Source organism: Stigmatopora argus, chromosome 14, assembly GCF_051989625.1.
Source record: "Stigmatopora argus isolate UIUO_Sarg chromosome 14, RoL_Sarg_1.0, whole genome shotgun sequence".
Classification (NCBI taxonomy): domain Eukaryota; kingdom Metazoa; phylum Chordata; class Actinopteri; order Syngnathiformes; family Syngnathidae; genus Stigmatopora; species Stigmatopora argus.
The window spans coordinates 16,532,127-16,552,590 of NC_135400.1; the positions used below are offsets into that span (position 1 = coordinate 16,532,127).

Sequence of the window (20,464 nt, forward strand, 5' to 3'; positions counted from 1 at the left end):
TAGCCGCTATTCAAAACACGCTCTTCCATTACTCAGCGCTTTCGGACAGAATCTAAAAACAGACGACCTAGTGAGGGGGGGTTTGTTCAGGGGTCCACTCCGAAGGCCACGGAGAGCCCGGCCAGTGTTGATGATGTCATTGTTGATGTCGTTCTTGGAAGGAACGCGGCCGGAATGCGCGTGGCGTGAGCGTGACATGGCGACCAGCTGTTGTCACAACACGGAATAAAAAAAGAAGTACTGTCCTAATAACATTTTCTTCCCAAATTTGTTTTGTGGCATTGACTTATGAAAATGTTTGTTTTCCCGGTAGCAAAAATGTCAGATGACAATTTTAAAGTCTACTTTTCTTGACTCTTATAATGCTTTTGTATTTTCTGGACTAATAAGTAAGGCTTTTTTTCATAGTTTGACTGGTCCTACGACTTTTATATGTTTTTATTAGATTATAATTACAAGAAAAACTGTTATGTTGAACAGATGCCTATTTAGACAGTTGTTATGCATTTTATTATTGATATTTTAACACATGGTTTCCGATAAAATAAATAAAAAATTCCTCCCAAAAATGTGACTTATACTGCAGTGCGGCATGTATATCATTTTTTCCTTTCCATTATAGTCCTAAAAATACGGCATATCTGTACATTTCCCTCAACATTTTCTATTCATAGTTTGACCTGAAACCCTATAAAATGTCAATATTTTACGCAGAAAATCACAAACGTGTAATAAAGCCTTTAAACTTAATTTACCTGCTAGTTGCATCTTTTTTTTAACCCCAACAACACCACAAGACCATCACAAACCAGGAAAAACACACAAAAATATTATCCTAAGAGGTTAAAGAGCATTTATGCTAAACTGTAATGCTACTAGCCGTCACCATCGTGTCATTGTGCGACAATACAGTAGTCATTTGTAGCTATTCTGTTTTTAGTAACGAAGCGACGTCAGCCACAGCCTCGTTTCACGGCGTGACGGAAAATTCCCAAGCGGCGCACAATACGTTATCCGGCTCCCGCGGCCCATCCCCGGCGTTTTATTTACGACGGGACGCGATGGATTCGACGAGTGGGACGGCGGCAGGCGACAGATGGGATTTAACGACGCCGGCAATTGACACCCAAATGACCCATCGGTCTTTGAGTGTCGATCTTGAGACAACCGGCGTCTCCTGAAAACGGTCGACGACGGTCTCGCTGAATCGTTGGAGAGAATCTGCAGACTGCGACGATCGATATCCGATAATCCAGACTTTCCGAGACGTTAGGCTTCCCGTCTAATCCGCTGTGCTAGCGGACGGCGGCTAATTCAAAGATTCACATGTTATTCCTATTCATTAACCCTAGGCTGGATTTATATTTGCGAGCTAGCATCCGCCATGAGCCAGAAAAAGAACTTGTGCGTTTATTTTAATGGCGGCCATCATTGGAGGCGTCCGCTGGTTTGCAGTAAACCCGTAATTGGCTTAAACGTCCCGTTCAACATCAACAACGGTGCTCTTATCGTCCCGAGTTGAGGTCACGTAACGTATAGCTTGGTTTCCCCAGGGCCGGATCTAGAAAAATAAGAGAGAGGGGGGGCTAAAATGTTTTGAGGGGGTGGCCAATGTTTTTTGATGATATAACAGGTCATCGATTCTTTGGACCATTATCGAAATTTTGGCAAGGATTTGTTTATATGATTTTTGTATGAAATCAGTCCTTTGATCGGTTAAGTGCAAAATTTGGAACACATCTAACACACACTTAAAATTCCCTAAAACTATTTTAAAAAAACGAACCCGTTTTCATGTGTATGCCATATTTGTTGATGAAATTGATTTTTTGGGTGACAAAATGTCATATCGAAATGATAATACAGTAATCCCTCGATTATCGAGATTTTTTTTGCGCTATTAGTTGTTAAAAAAAACATTTTTTTTTAATTCATAAAAATGTGAAAATCCATGCTGAAACTCGTAAGCACTTCAGCACTGAAGAAAAAAAATCTTATAATAGGGGTGACCCTACTTTATGATTTTTCGATGATCGCGGCCATGTTTGGTCGACAATAACCGCGATATTCGAGGTATTACTGTATTGCATTTCGATGGACTTCCATTCACTTGTCCCTGACAAATAAATACAACAGCATTGAAACATGACCGTGATCCCATCGAGAATGAATGAACGCATTTTCACGGCACTTCATACGCAGGTACAGTCTGTCGCAACATGCGTATTTGGGCTCCCTTGACTGTTGAGCAAACGGCAGAAAATGGATAAACCAGACACCCACATCCCCAGCCCCGTTCCGGCCACCTCCTTTGTCCGGCATGTCCTTTCGCAACTTTTTAAAAACGTCCGAAAAGGAAACGCCGGCTGGAACTTTGCTTCACCGTCGAAGGCGGCCGCCCTATTATTCTGGGACGTCTCGTGAACGAGCGGTGGATAATCGAGCCGTAAAATCCGAGCCGGCGGCGATCATGAGACGGGCGAAATCGGAAGGCCCGCCCGCCCGCTCGGGATGTCAACAATCAGCGGCGTTATTCGACAGAAGGATCAGTGGCGCTCCGGGTTGAAAGCCGCTGGTCACATGACCGGCGGATTAGCGCAACTGAAAGAGGGTGGAGGGTGAAAAGGCAAAGGGGGTGAGGGGAGGGGAAGTGTGTGTGTATGTGTATGGGGGGGTGGAGGGGTTGGTCGTCAACACATGCTTCCTGATCGCTTCCCTCACAAGGTTAGCCGTTTCCCTTTCAACCTTGACAGCGCACACGTTTTATTTTGGATGGCCGCATGTCGCCATCGGAGCGCTTCGTCCGACTTCCTGTTAGCGTGCGGGTCACTGACGAGAAGCGCTTCGCTACCGGGTCTGACACCTTTGACTCATTGCTCACTCATGCATTAAAAAAAAAAAAACTTTGATGGTCTGACTTCCAGCTAATCGCAACGTTACTGCTGAGAAAGGGTCCTCCCCGACCGACAAAACCGCAAAACCACACACACACACACACACACACGATGACGATACGGTGACAATCCACACCTGAAATGAACTGTTGCCCTTATTATTAACTAAAAGTATCGTCAATATGCATGATTTGTATGGTCAACATTCCTGCATCGATTGCTGCTTTCGTATTCAAAAATCTTTGGTTACGCTGTAAAAAGTCATTGGGCGTCAAACCACAAAAAGTCTTTTGTTATTTGATTTAATTTGACAGTCGATTTTTATTTTCAACCGCGAATCAGGACAAGGGAAAAATAATATACTTTGATTTTGGTGGTGGTGACATTACTGCGCTTCTTTTTTTATTTTGCTCCTCCTCTCGGACAACCTGGATTTAAAGTCCCACCACGATGAGGTTTAACACACTCATTGGGTGTTTATTTATTTATTTTTTTAGACTTTTTGTGGCTCACTGGTGTCCAATCTATCCAATTTAGTCACATTCCACTTGAAGTGATCGTGGGCCTTTAATTGAATTGAATGTTTTCAATGAATAAATAAGTAGTCAACATCATGAATATTTGGAACATTGACTCAACGGTCAGGACGCTCGTCGACCACATACAAATTCTTTCGGGTTTTTGACAGTCAAGTTTAAACTGGATTCCAATTATAGTGGTTTAATTTGAAGAAAGTTTTGATTATATTTTTGTATTGTTTTTTTCCTTATAATTCTGGCGAACACATGCTGCTAGTATTTTGGCCCATACTTGCTGTCTTTTGTTATTTGATTGGTATTTTGGGAAAGTACAAGTTTGGGACGAGTGAAGATTTTTCAGAGGGAAGTATTTTACGGAGTGTTTATCTTTCTGACAACATTTGTTTGTCCTGTTCTTTTGCAAGCTGTGTGACAGAGACAGTCAAGAAGAAATAAATACCATTAAAATTTAGACTTTTACTCCATGCGAACAAATACATTTAATAAATGATGCCCCGCAAATGTGTGAACCGAAATCAAATCCTTCAGACGAAGAAAAACAAATCCAATTTAAAAATACTCATCAAACGACATGTTTCCCCTTTTCCCAGTTTCATTTTTACTAGTTTCAGAAGTTTTACTTTTATTTTCCAATTCTCTGTAGTAATACTTGAGTACTACTCGAGTACTTGATCACCTCCATGGAGACGATTTACAACTTTCAGAGCCAATTTTGCAACGTTATCTTCACGTGTTCTTTGCTCGTCAGCGAATAGTAAACATTAGCCAAAAAAAAATCATTATGAAAAAACAAGTGACAGCCGTGGAGGCGAAGGCGGCATGCGGGGATGCCTTCAACCGCCTGTTGAACCTTCTTCGGCGGACACCACCGGCAAGGGTCGCCCCCACCCCCGCAAAAGCCCTCACTATAACGGCTTCGAGAGTTTGTTTACAAATGTTTCGTATTAGCAGCGTGTCGTAATAGCTTGGGTGTCAAGTGGCACGCGAGTTTCTTTACGGCGAGATAAAAACATAAGAAAACAAGCGTCGTTCATGTCCTTCTTACCTCCGTGGGGGCGACGACCACCGCCGCGGCTCTCCCGTGCACGAAGGCGGCCACAAGGTGCGCTGAGTCGGGGGGAGCTTTGCCCGCACGCTCGCTCGCTCGCTCGTTCGGTCGGTCGCTGGAGTTCGTCGCAGTTTGCTGACCTCTCCGTTCGGCGACCTCTCGCTCTCTCTCTCTTTCTATCTCTGTGTGGCTCAGTCGCTCGCTGTCGCAGACTCCGCCCACTTCCGGTTGTCACTCACTGCTGGTGAGGAGAAACGACAATAGGAACGATAGGAAGTCACTAAAGAACGGTTTACGTATTATAGAGTCAAGTGCTCGTTTTATGATAGGCAAATGTCACTTCTTGCTAACTAAATTAAAGTAAATAATGAAGTTTTTCATGAGTTGGCTTTGACATGAAATTGGCTGTTTGAGTTGAACACTTTTAACTCTTTATAAGGCAAGAAACTACGTATTTTCGGTCATTAAAAAAAGTGGTGGCCAAATGTCACTTCTCGCTAAAAAAATTAAATGTCATTTCCAGAGTAAATAATTTTCTCATAAATTGCCTTCGCGTGAAATTAGGGCCTGCTGAGTTGAACACTTTTAAATAGTAAGTAAAGAAATTAATTTTGTATTTTGGGACATTAAAAAAAACTGGTAAAGATATTTACAGATATTTGTTTGCATAATTAATACACCAATGCCCCGTAATAAATTGCTTGTAATTACTCATGTGATTCCCTCTTAATATAAATTGTGTGGTTACCAAAAAAAGACGCTTATGCATAATTTAACATGCCAAAAATGAAAACTGCTAAAATCCCTCGTCCTCTATTAATCCTGGATAAACAGCGACACCCTTCGGTTCAAAAGTGAACTTCAAATAATTTGTCAGCACACAATTTGGAGTGAGACTAATTCATGTTTGATGAAAACTCATTACATTTTTACAATTAGTAATTTGTTTTCGTGTGTTTTTATACAGCTGTAGAGGTTTTTCAATTTCATTGTAATGTTTATAAACATTTAAAGTTAGAGCAAATTAATCAACTAACATCAGGCAACATTGTGGCAAAGGTGTTAATTAACTTGCGATAAATGAATCACAGAAAGGAAACAATTACGATGTATTAATTATAAAGTTCCCTACATCATTTTTGCAGTAACCGTAATCAGAAAACATTAAAAGAGGGGGTTATCCAACTAACGAAACTGGGATTTTTTTTTAAACACTTTATGAATACGGATGAGTAAAAAGAAAGACATTATGGGAATTACACAGCGTGTCATAGTTCTGAAAAAAATGAAAATGAAAGTTTCATGTCTGTGTGAATATGCATGCAATATCCACATCTAATAAAGTGAAGAAGAAAAACATTTTATCTAGTACTGATCTGAAATCTGCTTTCCCAAATTTATATTTTAAAAAAAGTACATTTTATCTGCAATATTTTAAAATGAGACACTTCAAGGTGAATTTCGTTTTATTGCCTAAATATACTGTAATGATAGGAACAGTAACATTTGTTATTGTACAAGAAATAACTGTCAAACATGGCAGTTGAGCTCAAAACAATGTAAATATGTTGGGATAAAAATAGAAGACCGGAGCAATTGGTCATTGAAGAGTAAAGAGTGAAAATTAAATGGAGGTATATACAGTACACGTGGCTTTATAGATCTTAAAGATAACCATGGTAAACATGGTAATGCCCACAGTTGCTAATTACATTTGGCAGGGATGAAAAATGACACTAAAGCACTACAAAAATAGAACAAGAAACACAACAGACAACGGTCTCACGTTCACTTTGAACCGACGCAACATTGAAAAAAGTGTATATTTTTTATATTTATACATCATCGTGTCAGCACACTGTTGAAGGTCTCAATGAACAGTTAAAAAACAAACAAAGAAAATGTTTTCTTCACTCAAACCAAGTTGGATGTGTTCACGACTATGGGAGAAGCGACATCCATGTCCACGGTCAGTGATTCTGTACAGGAGGAATAAGGTAGCAAAATTAGTCTAAGGTTGATTTTTTTTTACTTCATTTAACCTTAAACATGCTATGAAATGGTGAGCATGACAAACCAACCAACATTTCTGGCCAAATATATTTGAAATTTGACTGTTTTTCCACATAAACACTGCATCAGGGAAGCTCCCATTTTCAGCAATTCTGGTTGTGACATCACAACCAGAATCATTTCTAGCGCTGTGCTAGCTCGTACATGTTGACGGAATGACAAAACGGCAACAAGAGAATGGCATGCTAGCAAACTGTGAAATCTGTAACTCATTCTGGGTGTGATATCATCTTTTTTTTTTTTTTGATTTTTTGTGGGCGGGGCCGAGGCAGCCTGAAAAAGGAAGGCTACCGTATTTTCACGACTAGAAGGTGCACTTAAAAGTCTTAAATTTTCTCCAAAATAGACAGGGCGCCTTATAATCCAGTGTGCTTTATATATGGAAAAAAATTTAAAATGTGTCATTCATTGAGGGTGCGCCTTATAATGCAGTGCGCCTTATAGTCGTGAAAATACGGTAATATGGATCTGATTTCATTGTCATTTTTTTGTGTTCCAAAATAGGATCTGCTATGATTTAAAAACCACATGCTGTAGTATTTCATATCACCGTTATGATCATGTCATTTTTTTATCAGGTTCCCTTTTGAAGCCATTTCATGACTAATTCAAAAAAATACACTATAATATTCCAACTTCTCGTCATTGTCGGAGTTTTTATTTTATTTCTGGTGATTGCCCACCGGCGAGCGAGTACGTGTTTGTCCATAACTCACCCAGATGTCCCGGATTACCCTCGGCATCATTGGGCATCAGCGAGTCCAGAGTACGCGGGGAGAGCGAGAGTGAGAAAAGGTCGCTGGTGTTGCCCGAGTTGGTGCTGGCGAGGCAAGAAAAAAAAACAGTTACGATGACATCACTTCATTGGACACGCATGGGCAAACAAACATGCTAGCACACTCGTCCTTGGGTTAGATGATCGCGGTATGCTAAAGCGCACACAGAAATGGAACACAGCATGAGTTTCAGATAGTGTGGATGGGTGAGCTCACTACAAACACACGTTGGGTGACACATACTGTACACACAGAGTCCCTACATGCCCCGCCCCTCCAAAGCGCCTACCCCGGAAATCCGTTCCCAAGCAGCTCACTGTCCGGAAAGTCCATGAACACGGAGGGACACCTACGGAGACAGGTCAAGCGTGTGTGTGGTCGTTTGCGTATGAAATGACTTTCAAACAGCGAATCGGCTTTTTTTAAGGGCTCAACAGTGGAAAAGACCCGACAATTTCAACGTTGATTTCTCGAATTGTGTCCTTTTGCATCCATTTGGGGCAGAAGTACTTGGCGCCCAATTGTGCAAACATAAGGTTCATCGTAGGGATGTTCCGGTTGACACGATTTTGTGGATCTGCCGATACCGAGTCCCGATCCGATACCTCAAAAATGTATAAAGGAGGGAAAAATAGCATCTCCATTTTTTACTGTCCGTTCACGTAAACGCGGAATCCAAAGCGATCCGTTCACCCGCACGTAACGTCGAGGTGTCCGTTCGTGTAAACAAGAGTGTGAATATCTGTCTGTCCATCTGTTCGCACTTTAAATATTTGTCGGTCCATTTGTAATGTAAACATGTCTGGCCTTTCACACGGCTACGGCTTACAAGGCATCGAATGTAAACATCAACTTGTCACGTAGACGTAAATACGTACACACGTCATACACGTCGCGTAAATCGTCGGATCGCGTGTTGACTAGAGCAGCATTTTTTTTCCGTCTTCTTTCCAATTCAGTAATTGAAATAAGAGTGAAAAAGAAACAAGTGTCTTTGCAGTTACTTACGGGGTAACGCAGATAAACTTGGTCTTCAAGTATGGCTGAATAACTGTTGAGGAATAAAAATAGGGTTAAAATACAAATAGGGGTGTCAAACGTACGGCCCGGGGGCCAAAATCGTCCCATCGGAGGGTCCAGAAGATTAAGATAAGGATAGAATTGAGTTCATTCTCTTAAATATGCAAGTAGAATTAGTCAAGATCTCAAGATGGATGTGGAAATATATATGTTCAATTAAAGTCGTTGTTTAAGTTTAGCTAAGTTGTTTGCTAACTGATTTGTGTGAATGAAAACACTGATTCATTGTATTAGTAAGCGAACATCACAAGTCTTTATTTCCAGGAATATTGCAAAATAAGTAAAGGATGTGAATTAATTTAAAGGTGATGGTCAGCCCCGCAACTCTAATGCCGGCCCGCCCACTGAAAATTGGACGACCCTGTGTTGCAAAGTAACGATGACAGAAGAAAAAAAATGGCCACTTACTGTTTGTGGAGTCGACCGGCTCGGGTTCGGGAGCCGTCTCCACCCTGCAGTACTTGCCGAAGGCTTCCTCCTTGGGAATTTCAGGGTAGAGGTATACCAGGGGGGACACCAGGATGTTGGTGGCGTCCATGATTTTGTAGCCCATGATAATGTCGGCGAAGGACATGTTGTTGAGTTGCTGTTTGGTGTAAGGCTCCACCGACTGGATCTGAGTCTTGCCTGTGAGCCCGGAAGGAGGAGTTTAGCGTCACAAAACGTTACGTAGTTTGACCCACCGTTTGGATTTTTATCCAGCGAAAAATAAGCGGGCACCGTTGATGTCTTTCTCCACCCACGTGAAGGTGATGCCTCCCTCTTTGCTGCTCTCGCTGAAGCGCAATAGAAATGTGCCGGGCGGTTTGGGGCTGAGAATGGCCCTCTCTCGCTCCTTACTGATAAAGCCCAGGATGTACCTGAAATTGGAACAAATAGAGATTTTTAGGGCGTCTGCAAGTACCCAATATCAACAGAAATGACCTAAAATCAGCAAGAAATAACTCGGAAATGCCCATAAATCATCAGGAGGTGACCTCATATTCGCTTGATAGCAACAGCAGGTGACCTAGCATAAAGTGATCCCAAAATTAACAGTGCAAATTCCCCACAATCATCAGAAATTGAACCAATATGAACAGAAAGAGGCTCCAAAACACCCCCAAATCAACTGAAAATGATCAGCTGGTGTTAACCAACACATGAATTTTTCCTGCACCTAAAAAAAAACACTCCTCACCCCTCATTCCATAGCGCCAAGATATACTTTTTGACCAGGTCGATGATATTGTCCAGCCACACCCAGAAAGAAAAGCCTTTGCCGGCCATGTTCTCCTACGAGAAAATCCATTTTTTTAATAAACAGAATATCAGACAAGTGAAACACGGTGGAGAAAGAACAAACGGAGGTACCTTACAAAACTTGGCCCACGTAAATTGACAGCCAGAGTAGTTCACTGACGGCCCTGGAGGCACAAATCAACAATTATGCCGCACATTTTTACATACAGAGATTATTAATTTGTCGCAAATGTTGCTATTTCTATAGTCTTTGTTTCACAGATAAATACATTTCTAAATTAATTAATTGTTTGTAAAAATAAAATGAATAAAAACAAATACAAGCTATTTATTGCCCTCAATAACACTCTAGTAGTTGTTTTTTGGGTTAAATTTACTATTAGTTAAATGAATGCCCTTTAAAAGTTTAATGAACTTGCTCATGCAGCACTTTAAGAATATTTTGGACAAGCAGCTCGTCTATTAGGATCCGACAGCCGTTTCTGGCCACCATCAAAAATTTCAACTCTCTACGTTGCACGGTTTGGACAAACGTAGCGAGAGATTCTTAACATACACACACACACACACACACACACCCATAAATCGCGCTTTATAAGGATTATAGATGGTTCAGGAGAACGGAAGTGGGCGGATAACAATCTCCTCACCTAGCAGTTTCTCTGCCAACGTCGTGAGCTGCTCGATGGTCAGTCCTCGTTTGGTGGTGGACGAGAACTGCCAGCTGAGCACTTCGGCCACCTGGTCCCACGTCCCTACTGGCGGCTTGGTGAAGAAGTTGACATTCTGTACAAAAGATGCACAGCACCGTCACATTTCATAGCCCTATTTCATTGACAATGAAGCGTCCCACCTTTGGCTGGTCGGTGAGCATGTTGTACCACAAGATGGACGCCCAGGCGTTTGGCATCTGGCAGATGTTGGATATGACCACCACGGGCAGCGAATGGGTCTGCACACAATGTGGAAAAGTTTTTCATTTTGTAGCTCCTCGCGCTCGTGTTTTTACGCCTTTCACGACGGTCTTCTAATTGGGATGAGAAACAATTCACTTACCTCCAGATCGATCTTCAGGCCCTGGTGATAGACTTCCGTCTCAAATGTGATTAGATGGAGCTCCTCTGTGACAATTAGAGAGGCCTAACACAAAAAACACGTTTGTAAGTACAAAGTGTGCACTTTACATTGCGTTAGATCATACCTGCCCACGTTTTTCCCATATTTGATAAGTTTTTTGATCATTTCAAATGGTGTACGCCACATGTGTCAAAGTGGCGGCCCGCGGGCCAAATCTGGCCCGCCGCATCATTTTGTGTGGCCCGGGAAAGTAAATCATGAGTGCCGACTTTCTGTTTTAGGATCAAATTAAAATGAAGAGTATAGATGTATATTCAATTTCCTGATTTTCCCCCTTTTAAATCAATAATTGTCATTTTTTAATCCATTTTTTCTTTGTTTTTAGTTCAAAAATCATTTTGTAAAATCTAAAAATATATTTTAAAAAACTAAAATAAAAATTGTTTTAAATCTATAAAAAACGGAATATTCAGGTTCTGGGTATTCTGGTTTTACCACTGTTAGCAGACGAACATGTCATTGCCACAGGCATTTTTTCGCCTGTTTGGAACGTGTGTCATACATAAGCATGCTCGGTATTTCATATTCCGCTTGTGGAATTGTGGCCTAAAATCTAACGCCGTAGTTTTACTGTTCCTCGCTGCGGCACTTACGTCACTGTTGGTGCGCCCGCCGTTACCGCAGCGTTGCTCTCTCAGAGTCTGCGACAAACAGGAAGCCGGGTTTAGGCCTCCGGGAAGTGTGATTTTGTCAGCTGATCCGAGCGGAGTCTCCGACTCACCAAGTGTTTGAACTCTGCTGATAGGCTGCCGTTGTTGGACTCTTCCATGTTCATGACTTTGGTGTTGGTACCGAGAATGTTGAATTTACGGGCCCTGAAAAAAGCAGCGATTCAGATTTGGCATAAAGTACGCTTCACTTTTGGAAAGGATAAAAGCTTACCCTCTTATTGCAGCCACATCTCCAGACTCCCTGAAAAAAATGAAATTGTAGTATTTTCTCACATGATATGCCAGTAAAATGGCTGGCTGGTGTATTTAATAAGATTTTTCAAACTCACTTGTCGATGCAAACTTTAATTTTCAGCTGGTAGTTGAGCTCTGGAAACTTCACAAGTAGCCTGCAAGAATAATCATATTTAAAATTACAACAGGGATGCAACTTAACTTAAATGCAGGCACAGAATGCAAAGTGTAAAATCTCTTCCTTTCTTAAATTCAATAAAAAATTATTATTTCGCCACAATTTTCTCTCTGTCTATTCGACAACGTTCCAACTTGAGCATGTTCCAAAAACTCATACGACAGCCCCAAAAATAGTTTTACACTAAAAAAATTCCAATTCATTTTAAGGACCAATTCGTAAAAAAATGGTATGACCTGTATCAATAGCATGTGACCCAAAAACACCCTCAAATCGGCAAGTAGTGACCCCAAAATGTTCATAAATCAACATGGAGTGACCAAAAATAAACTGAATGTGACACCAAAACCAATAAGAAATGTCTTACAATCGACCCAGAAGTGACCAGCAAAGCTAATTTTGCTAGAAATGGCATTTTCTTTTATGTTGTTTTTCCCAACGAAATCCATAGAAAGATTCCATTGATAAAACTATCTTAGTGGACTGTGAAGCAAAACAAAAATCTCATTCTCACTCTTGTCAGCACGACATGGCAGCAAAAAAATAAATAGTAATAGAAAAAAGTTCCAATGCATCAACAAGGGCTGGCTCTACGGGTGCCTGTGTAATTCCCTTTAAAAAGAGTGCATTCAGCCTTCTCTTTTCATACCTTAAAATCAATAGCAATTAACATACGTGAACTCCCGTCTCTGAACCTCTTCGCCAATCATTTTAAAGCCTGGCTATTAGACGAAGAAAATTGCCATCACAACGCTGTCTAAAACTGTGCTAGGTGTGTCATGGTTTATCTTCACCCTACACAAGATGGAAAATAGTCCTCAACTACAATCTTACATATTTACATATATTTTGTCATTAACATGAATATCAATATGTTCATTAATATGTGCTGTCCCTTATAAAAAAAAATCAAAGTCAAATTCTTACCTGACTTTGTTGGTGAACTGGACCCCTGTTTTGATGACCAGTGGTCTGTCTGGGTGCATGGGCATGCAAGGTTGTCTTTCCACCACAAATGCGCTGTCGAGTGACAACAATACTGGTCAAATTGAGTGGCATTTTTTTCTAAAAATGACCTTGATGATTCAGCAATACCTCTTCATGAGATTTCTAAACAAGTCCACAATCTTCTCCTCCAAGGCGGGACGGTGTTGTACAATGGGGTCTCCCTTGTAAGACACCTTTTGCTGGAGCTCCTCCAGCTTCTTGATCTGCTGCCGAATCTGAAGCTGGGACTCGGCCAAAGATGTGATCCTGGTTTGAAATGTTTCTCAACTCAGGTCAGCACCAAAAAAAAAATCAGGTCAGGCCAGTGACCCAACACAATTTATTTACCATGTTTCGAGGCGGTCCAGGCAGATGTTAGGCGGGCCTCCGATGCAAGTGATCTGCTGCCGTCGCTTCCAGTCGGCCAGCTCTTCGTCTGTCAGGTTCTTCTGCACGTAGTCCATTGCTGTCAACAAGCCTCCCATCTCGGTCACAATTTGCTGCGAAGAAAGGCGCATACCCGTTAACGTCCCGTATTTTATACATTTTGATCATTTCAAATTGCGTACGTACGCCCTGTAACAGACCTTGGTACAGGATTTTTTTTTAAAGTATGTTTTTTTTGTAAAACCTATCTGGTTTTACCCTTTTCGGCTCTGATCCGGATCGTCTCGGTCACTGGTAGCAGACGAAAACGTCATCGTCGACTGCTAACATTGATATGTACATGCTCATACCCCTTTTCACTATATAAATATAGCGCGTCAGCAAGCAATGTATCCAGAAAGTCAAGCTGTCAATACAGCGACATCTACACAGTCTTGAATTGAGTGCACCAACTGATTGGGCACCCCGTCCACTTTGGGGGAAATGTTGGACTTTTCAGTGAGTAAATATGTGCCGTGTTGCATTTGTATGTTTTTTTTAAATCGCTTAATAAGGGGAATTGCAATGATTAATAAGGGGAGCAATTGGCCGAGTTTGACAGGTATGAAGTCGTGACATTGTTTGCCGTAGTGGTCGCGACCTTCAAATAAGGGGAGGTGCAAGAAGACCCACCCGTCTGAGCTGGTCCAGAGTACTCAGCATCTGCTCTAGCTGAGCCATTTTCTGCCTGGTAGCGGCCGCCTGGCTGTTCCCGTTTAGATCCTGGCTCAACTCTGCATACAAAAGTAGCTATTTAGATTTGAGGTCAGATTTAGAGGGTAAAATTTTAAGACTTGTTTATAAGCCCACCTCCTTGGCTTTTCAGTGTCTTGTAGTTGAAATCAAAGTCGTCCTGGAGGTTCTCCAGCATCTTCATCTTCTGTTCCATGTCCTGTAGGAAAGGACGTTTGAATGTAATAATAGACACAAAGGCGGAAAATACGCTGTCATTTTAAAGCTGCCAAACCTTAAAATGTTTAAGCTAACTTATTTCAATTGAGCATTGAAGTTTTGATGGGAAAGTAAAATGTACTTCTGCTAAGTGGTTTGAACTGAACGTTTTAAGCAAACTTGACTTTAATTTAAGTAAGTTTCTCCAATCAAATTCACATTCTTAATACGATCCGATCGTAAATCGGGCTTAATCACGTGAATTAAATATCTTAATTGCGTGAAAAAGATTTGATTTTTTATTTTAGGGCTACAAATCAACAAAATAAGACGGAGAAGAATATTGGCGACAAAAAAAAGATCTTTTAGAACAGATAAAAAAAATACCAAGTACATTGTGATCACGTGTCACTTAAGAATTTAAGGTACGTCTACTTCAAAACCTCACTTAGCATGACTAATTGGACCTTTTACGCTTTAGTGTCTTTATATGAAAGCAAACCTGCACTCTTTTCCTGATGTCCTGGAGATTATGTTCCAGAATTTGTTGCTTTTCTGTCACCACCGTCCCCGTGGGGTGAGCGGCCTGTCCGTCCTGATAGAAAAGGGTTCAAAGTGGGTCATAAAATCCCCCACTCCATTTTGATCGGCGCCAGATGAGTCGAAAAGGGACCTGAGCGGCGGCGGTGGCGGTTTGTAGCAGTCGTTGCTCCTCCCACAAGCAGCGGGCGACGATGCGGGCGATGTCCATGGGCTTCTCCAGGTATTTGCTCTGGAGATGCTGCTTGATCCGTCGCAGGTTGTGCTGGTAGAGGACGTTGTTCTCCTGGAGGAAGCGGCTGTATTGCTGGTCGATCTCGCCCAGGAGATTGTGGAACACCAGGGTGGCGTGGGACTCCTTGTTGGCTGCAAAAGTCCTGTCCAATCAAGAGGAAGGAAAAGATTTTGGAGTCGATGAAAATGTACATCATTATTTTATTACCAAGTGTGGGCATATATCATATAAAGCAGGGGTCGGGAACCTTTTTGACATAGAGAGCCATAAACAATTCCTATTTTCAAATTTTATTCCTTGAGAGACATACTCTGAATTTAAGAGTAAAAATGTGAAAATTGGATGTGATTTTTCTTTTTGGGCTCAATTTACCACTTTTAAAGTACAATTCTTTTGACAACACTGTTACTTAGTTGCTAATCAATGAAAATATGCATGCAGAAAAGTTTAATGAAAATAAAAAGATGATTGAAGTTCGAGGTAGTGTCAGCGCCATAGTGCCGACGTGACGCTCCTATTGGTGCATTCGGGACTCGGCTCTGTCACCAGCGGTTTAAATACATATTTTACCTCACAAGTTAGCGAAGAGCCACATATGGCTCCCGAGCCATAGGTTCCCTACCCCTGATATAAAGTGTACATATATGAGCTTATACTGCATTTTTCAACAAAGTGCACAAAGTATTAGTGTATTGAACAAGATTATTTTTTTATTAGTAGTATCCTAAATAGTTTCTGAGTGTCATAAGAGCATGTTTCTTGCATGTTTTTGACCTCAAGGACCAAAAATGATTTCATAATTCTGAACATAGCAGAATTCCAAAAACCACATTAACTAGTTGTTTCTTTAAAAAAATGAACCTTGCATTTAATGGGGAGGGGTGTGTAGACTTTTTATATATACTGTATGCCCAATTTAAATAAAAATAAAAATCTGGATCCCTTAAATGTTTTTAATTTTAAATTGAAATGTTATTTTAATGCTGTTCTTATTTAATATTCTGCATCCATGCAAACATGCTCGTTGCGAATTTCGGCCATGAAACGAAACATAAATTCCCGTAATTATCCAATAACAAAACAAGCAATAATTACAACAACTAATTGACCTCAAACAGATTCCTGGTATGGTTATTAAGGATTCATAAACAAGGAAGTGTGACCTTAAGGAAGTAGGTGACAAAAATTTCAATAACTCTGAATAACCTCCTTCTCACTTATCGGAAGGGCGTGCTATGTCATTGTTGTAAGTGGCTTATTCAACAGAAATACAATTGTTCACTGGAAAACAGGTCACTGGACTGGCAACCCATTTAAAATTCCAGTTAAATTTGTCACTCACCAGTCCTGACTTTCAATCCAGGGTGCCAGAAATTGTCGCAGCTCCATGGGAAAACTATCGCTGTACAGGTGGTACAGCTGCTCCAGATACCTGGTCTCCAGCTGCTGCAACTGGTTCCACTGGGCCATCTTGACTATCACGTACCTAAAATACCAAAAAGAAGTGTCAAATAAGACCACGTGCTTCCGTGATGCTCACTTCCTGTGTGTGTGCTGCAGCCAAGAACTCATGTAGGCTGGTAACAACCAGTCGATTCCGTTGCCCTTATGTTAGCCAGCTACATAACGGGTTGAAATTACACTCGTGTGGTTGTAATCTGAGAGTTAAGAGATGGTTTCATTGATTAGCAATTAGTAGAGAGGACATTTCTAACCCACCTACGCATCACGTTTTATCTGCGGTATTCCCTGGGGCTAGCAAACAAAGGTTATCTGTACGAGCATGTTGAATAACAAGGATTTACAAGCTATTTCAACACTATAACTGGGAACATTGTGTACACCAGAATGCAATAAAAACTTTTTTTTAATTGATTTGGTCTTGTATGCATGTGGAAAAGCGGGAGGGGAGTATACTGAAAAACCTATTAAAAATCCGCACCTAGCCATAAATCTGTAAACCATACATTGCATTATATAGAAAGGCAGACTGAGGATTTGTCATTTTTAATGAAAACAAAACCACGCTATGAAAATATAAGTCTTTTTTAATGAAAATGAAGGTATTACAGTACTATAAGAGAATAATAAGGTTTATTATGAGATGCCATTTGTTACAACAACAGCAAAACGTGAATCGTCCATTTTAATTTGTAAACTGTAGAATCATTTGAAAATCCTTTGGTGGCATCAAATATTATTTTGATGCATTAATTTGTTCAGTAATTTGTGCTTCGTGTAAACAGGCGAGTACAAGTGCGGTGCTAAGCCATGTTGTCCTGCAGCAGGGATGGAGATGGGCGTGGCTAAACGAGGGAGCTAGCCAATTTTAATCCCATTTTTAAAAAAAATCTTGATTCATAAGCATTATTGCCACGAACGACTTTAAAATCCAAATATACAGTTTTAATGCACGTTTAATGCCACACGGACAATTTCCCCAAAACAACATTTGTCAACGAAACTTACATAACCTCGAATATTTTGTCAGGGCACGTTTTCTCTCTCTGAACAAATGAATATGTTAAAACATTGCCCCATAAACGACACAATTAGCAAATTCAAAGCACAGAAAACTCGCATATATATAAAAAGTGTATTACAACAAGTAAAACATAATCTCAAGTAGTATAGTTACGACTGCTTACCTGACTTGTAATGAACCTACTTCTTCAGGAAGTTCCGATAAATAAGGTCTCCACCTCTCGCGAATTTTCGAACCCAAAATATTTTTAATAACGGAACAAAGACGCAGAAAAGTGTCAAAACTTCTCAAAGCACGTCGCTCAGACCTCACGTCTGTGTCCTGTATACATTGCGGCGTTTCGACTTCCAGCCAAACAAACTCAGAATCTTTTTAACTGACAACTCTTTCCGTCAATAGTTGGCCAAGTTCAAGAGTGGTAGCCAATCAAAACGTGGATTCTATGAAAAGAGGTGGGGTTTAAATGCACTGGGGTTTGCATGTCGTGCTTTGCTGCTTTCTCTGCCTCGCTGTTCTCGTCTAAAACAACACCCCCGGCAGGCCGTTGAATTCTACTGACAACAGAGGGAGGAAAAACATAACGACGGAACAGCCATTCTGGAAGTCATCTGAATTACTGGCAGCGGTGACGTCACCTACTCTAATAGAGTTCATTTTTTGACCCTTTGGATGCACATTATTTTTATAGTAGCAATAATAATTAAATGTTTGATTAAAAAAATAAAAATATATGAAAACATTATAGCACACGCTAATTTTGTTTAGGTAAGCTATCCTTTCAATATTTACAAAGTTATACCGTACAAAGAAAAAATAAACATTAATTTTATTTCAATATTTTTTTAAACACATTTCATCGAAGAAATAAAACCAAGAGAGAAAAATATGCAAGCTTTATTATTTAAATGTAACATATTGAACAATATTAGTCCAGTAGAAAGAGTATTTAGCGTAGAGTAGTACTTTCAGCACTTTGTGGTTTTTCAGAATATATTATTTTACAGGTAAATCAAGGTTTGATTCACCAAACTTTTCCATAAGCACATCAAAAACTATAATATAATCATTTCTAGCCATGTTTCTAATCCTAATGTACTTTAAACTTTCCGTGACGAAAATAGACGTGAGCTTTAAAAAGTAAATAAAACTCTCACTTGAAATGAGATTATCAGTAGTACACGATCAACCCATTTGAACTGGAAGCAAATGATCCTTGGCTGCCAACCCTTCCAGTTCACCTGGATTGGACGATAATCACCGCCATTGCCAGCCAATGTGTTAATGCAGTAATTACAGCACTGAAAAGTGGATGCAGCTACCCTGAACACAATCACACAAGAACACAAACACATTTCATTTCTTCTACTTTTTGTTGTTTTCAATCCGTCCTCCACGTTCCTCGCTCCTCACAAGTCTACAAGTCTCTCTTAATTGAATTTTGCAACTCGTGAATTGTTTAGATGACCTCCATTGTTACCTAGCGGGCTCGTGACTAACCACTCCATCTGCAGGCCGTAGTCTACAACGAAATGGAACAGTTGACACTGAAACATTTTATCTGCTGAAAATACACGAAACTGCTGCTACAATTATAGGAACGTCTCTGAGGTCCTCGGGAAGCTTTTTATTTTTTCTTTAATGTACAATAATGGCTATGAAGGTCAGATTTTGTGTTGTTTTGGCCTTGTTCCTTTTTAACAGCAGCGTACAGATTTTAAGTGCTTTTTATTATTATTTGCTGCTAGACTTGGATGTTTTTCTTGGTTGTGGTGCGTCAATGCATGTTGAGGATTGTTTATTAAGTTCCACTGCAATGCTTTGAGCTATAAAATGTGACGAAAGGAAAATGCTACCCAACAGCTTTTATTTGTTTTCGGTTGATTCGTGGCAATTTCAATTGTACGTAGCAGGTGTGCGCTAACTCCCATTTAACATTGCAAGAGGGTGAGAACATCATCTAAGTAGTTCTTTCACTTCTTTTTTTGAAAGAATTGCCTTTTCATGGTGGAACGCAGCCTGAAACCTTCTAAACGACTTACTGCTACCCTCACGACTCACGTGGCTAACATATTACTGTACATCGCTAAAACTGTACGTCTAACAATCACAACAGCAAAAAATATTTATAGCGTCTTCTTTTCCTAGCTGGCTCTCCATTCATGAAATGAACAAGCAAAAGGAACTGTGTAAAAGATGTAGCCTACTAGTTTAGTAGACGGCTAGCAAAAAAACAAACGAAAACCGGTGAAAAAGATGTAGCCTACTAGTTTAGTAGCCGACTAGCAAAAAAATAATAGTAGTGTAAAAGATGTAGCCTACTAGTTTAGTAGGAAAAAACGGTGTTAAAGATGTAGTCTACTAGTTTAGTAGGAAAAAAGCCTACTAGTTTAGTAGGAAAAAACGGTGTTAAAGATGTAGTCTACTAGTTTAGTAGGAAAAAAACGGTGTAAAAGATGTAGCCTACTAGTTTAGTAGCCGGCTAGCAAAAAAAAGGTGAAAAAGATGTACCCTACTAGTTTAATAGCCGACTAGCAAAAAAATAATAGTGTAAAAGATCTAGCCTACTAGTTTAGTAGCCGAATAGGAAAAAAAACGGTGTAAAAGATGTAGCCTACTAGTGTAGTAGCCGGCTGGCAAAAAAATAAAATAAAACGGTGTAAAAGATGTAGCTTAGTAGTTTAGTAGCCGACTAGGAAAAAAATAATAGTGTAAAAGATCTAGCCTACTAGTGTAGTAGCCGAATAGGGGGAAAAAACTGTGTAAAAGATGTAGCCTAGTAGTTTAGTAGCCGACTAGCAAAAAAAAAATAGTGTAAAAGATCTAGCCTACTAGTTTAGTAGCCGAATAGGGATAAAACAGTGTAAAAGATGTAGCCTAGTAGTTTAGTAGCCGGCTAGCAAAAAAATAAAACGGTGTAAAATATGTAGCTTAGTAGTTTAGTAGCCGACTAGAAAAAAAAAATAGTGTAAAATATCTAGCCTACTAGTTTAGTAGTCGTCTGGGAAAAAAACGGTGTAAAAGATGTAGC

At 40.2% G+C, this 20,464-nt stretch overlaps 2 protein-coding genes and 1 long non-coding RNA gene across 7 annotated transcripts in view; all 3 read right to left on the reverse strand.

The window, feature by feature from the left end:
• The window catches only part of stat5a (signal transducer and activator of transcription 5a), a 30,748-nt gene extending 26,045 nt beyond the window's left edge, over positions 1–4,703 (reverse strand). For 3 of the 4 annotated variants that reach the window (XM_077618866.1, XM_077618867.1, XM_077618869.1), the window contains exon 1: positions 4,479–4,703. The gene's annotated coding sequence lies outside the window, so the exon portion shown is untranslated. The remainder of the gene's footprint in view (positions 1–4,478) is intronic. The other variant, XM_077618868.1, reaches the window with a different exon arrangement.
• Positions 4,704–5,929: 1,226 nt separating this feature from the next.
• stat3 (signal transducer and activator of transcription 3 (acute-phase response factor)) lies at positions 5,930–17,811 on the reverse strand. 2 transcript variants are annotated; one of them, XM_077618871.1, is made up of 24 exons: positions 17,600–17,798; positions 16,294–16,437; positions 14,850–15,093; positions 14,679–14,771; positions 14,096–14,177; positions 13,919–14,019; positions 13,208–13,359; positions 12,968–13,126; positions 12,800–12,892; positions 11,790–11,849; positions 11,672–11,701; positions 11,511–11,604; positions 11,383–11,430; positions 10,709–10,792; positions 10,506–10,604; positions 10,303–10,438; positions 9,764–9,816; positions 9,591–9,685; positions 9,131–9,270; positions 8,819–9,037; positions 8,339–8,381; positions 7,620–7,679; positions 7,271–7,374; positions 5,930–6,460 (listed from the first exon to the last, which is right to left on the reverse strand). In XM_077618871.1, exons 2-24 carry the CDS (start codon positions 16,419–16,421, stop codon positions 6,396–6,398), a joined length of 2,382 nt encoding a protein of 793 aa, XP_077474997.1. In that variant the 5' UTR covers positions 16,422–16,437; positions 17,600–17,798; the 3' UTR covers positions 5,930–6,395. The 2 variants fall into 2 exon arrangements, with proteins under 2 accessions (XP_077474997.1, XP_077474996.1); XM_077618870.1 differs by lacking the exon at positions 7,620–7,679 and having other exon boundaries at positions 17,600–17,811.
• Positions 17,812–18,312: 501 nt separating this feature from the next.
• On the reverse strand, positions 18,313–20,152 carry LOC144088776 (uncharacterized). Its single transcript, XR_013304940.1, has 2 exons — positions 19,880–20,152; positions 18,313–19,815 (listed from the first exon to the last, which is right to left on the reverse strand). It is a non-coding gene; the product is annotated as an uncharacterized LOC144088776 (long non-coding RNA).
• Between the last annotated feature and the right edge of the window lie 312 nt (positions 20,153–20,464).

Bases quoted from the DNA above. Each gene is read 5' to 3' on its own strand.
- stat3 (XM_077618871.1), bottom strand. From the start codon at position 16,421: ATGGCCCAGTGGAACCAGTTGCAGCAGCTGGAGACCAGGTATCTGGAG. The intron at 13,127-13,207 runs GTAAATAAATTG...ATTTCAAACCAG, and splicing joins CTGGACCGCCTCGAAACATG to GATCACATCTTTGGCCGAGT. The intron at 9,686-9,763 runs GTACCTCCGTTT...ATTTTCTCGTAG, and splicing joins CGTGGGCCAAGTTTTGTAAG to GAGAACATGGCCGGCAAAGG.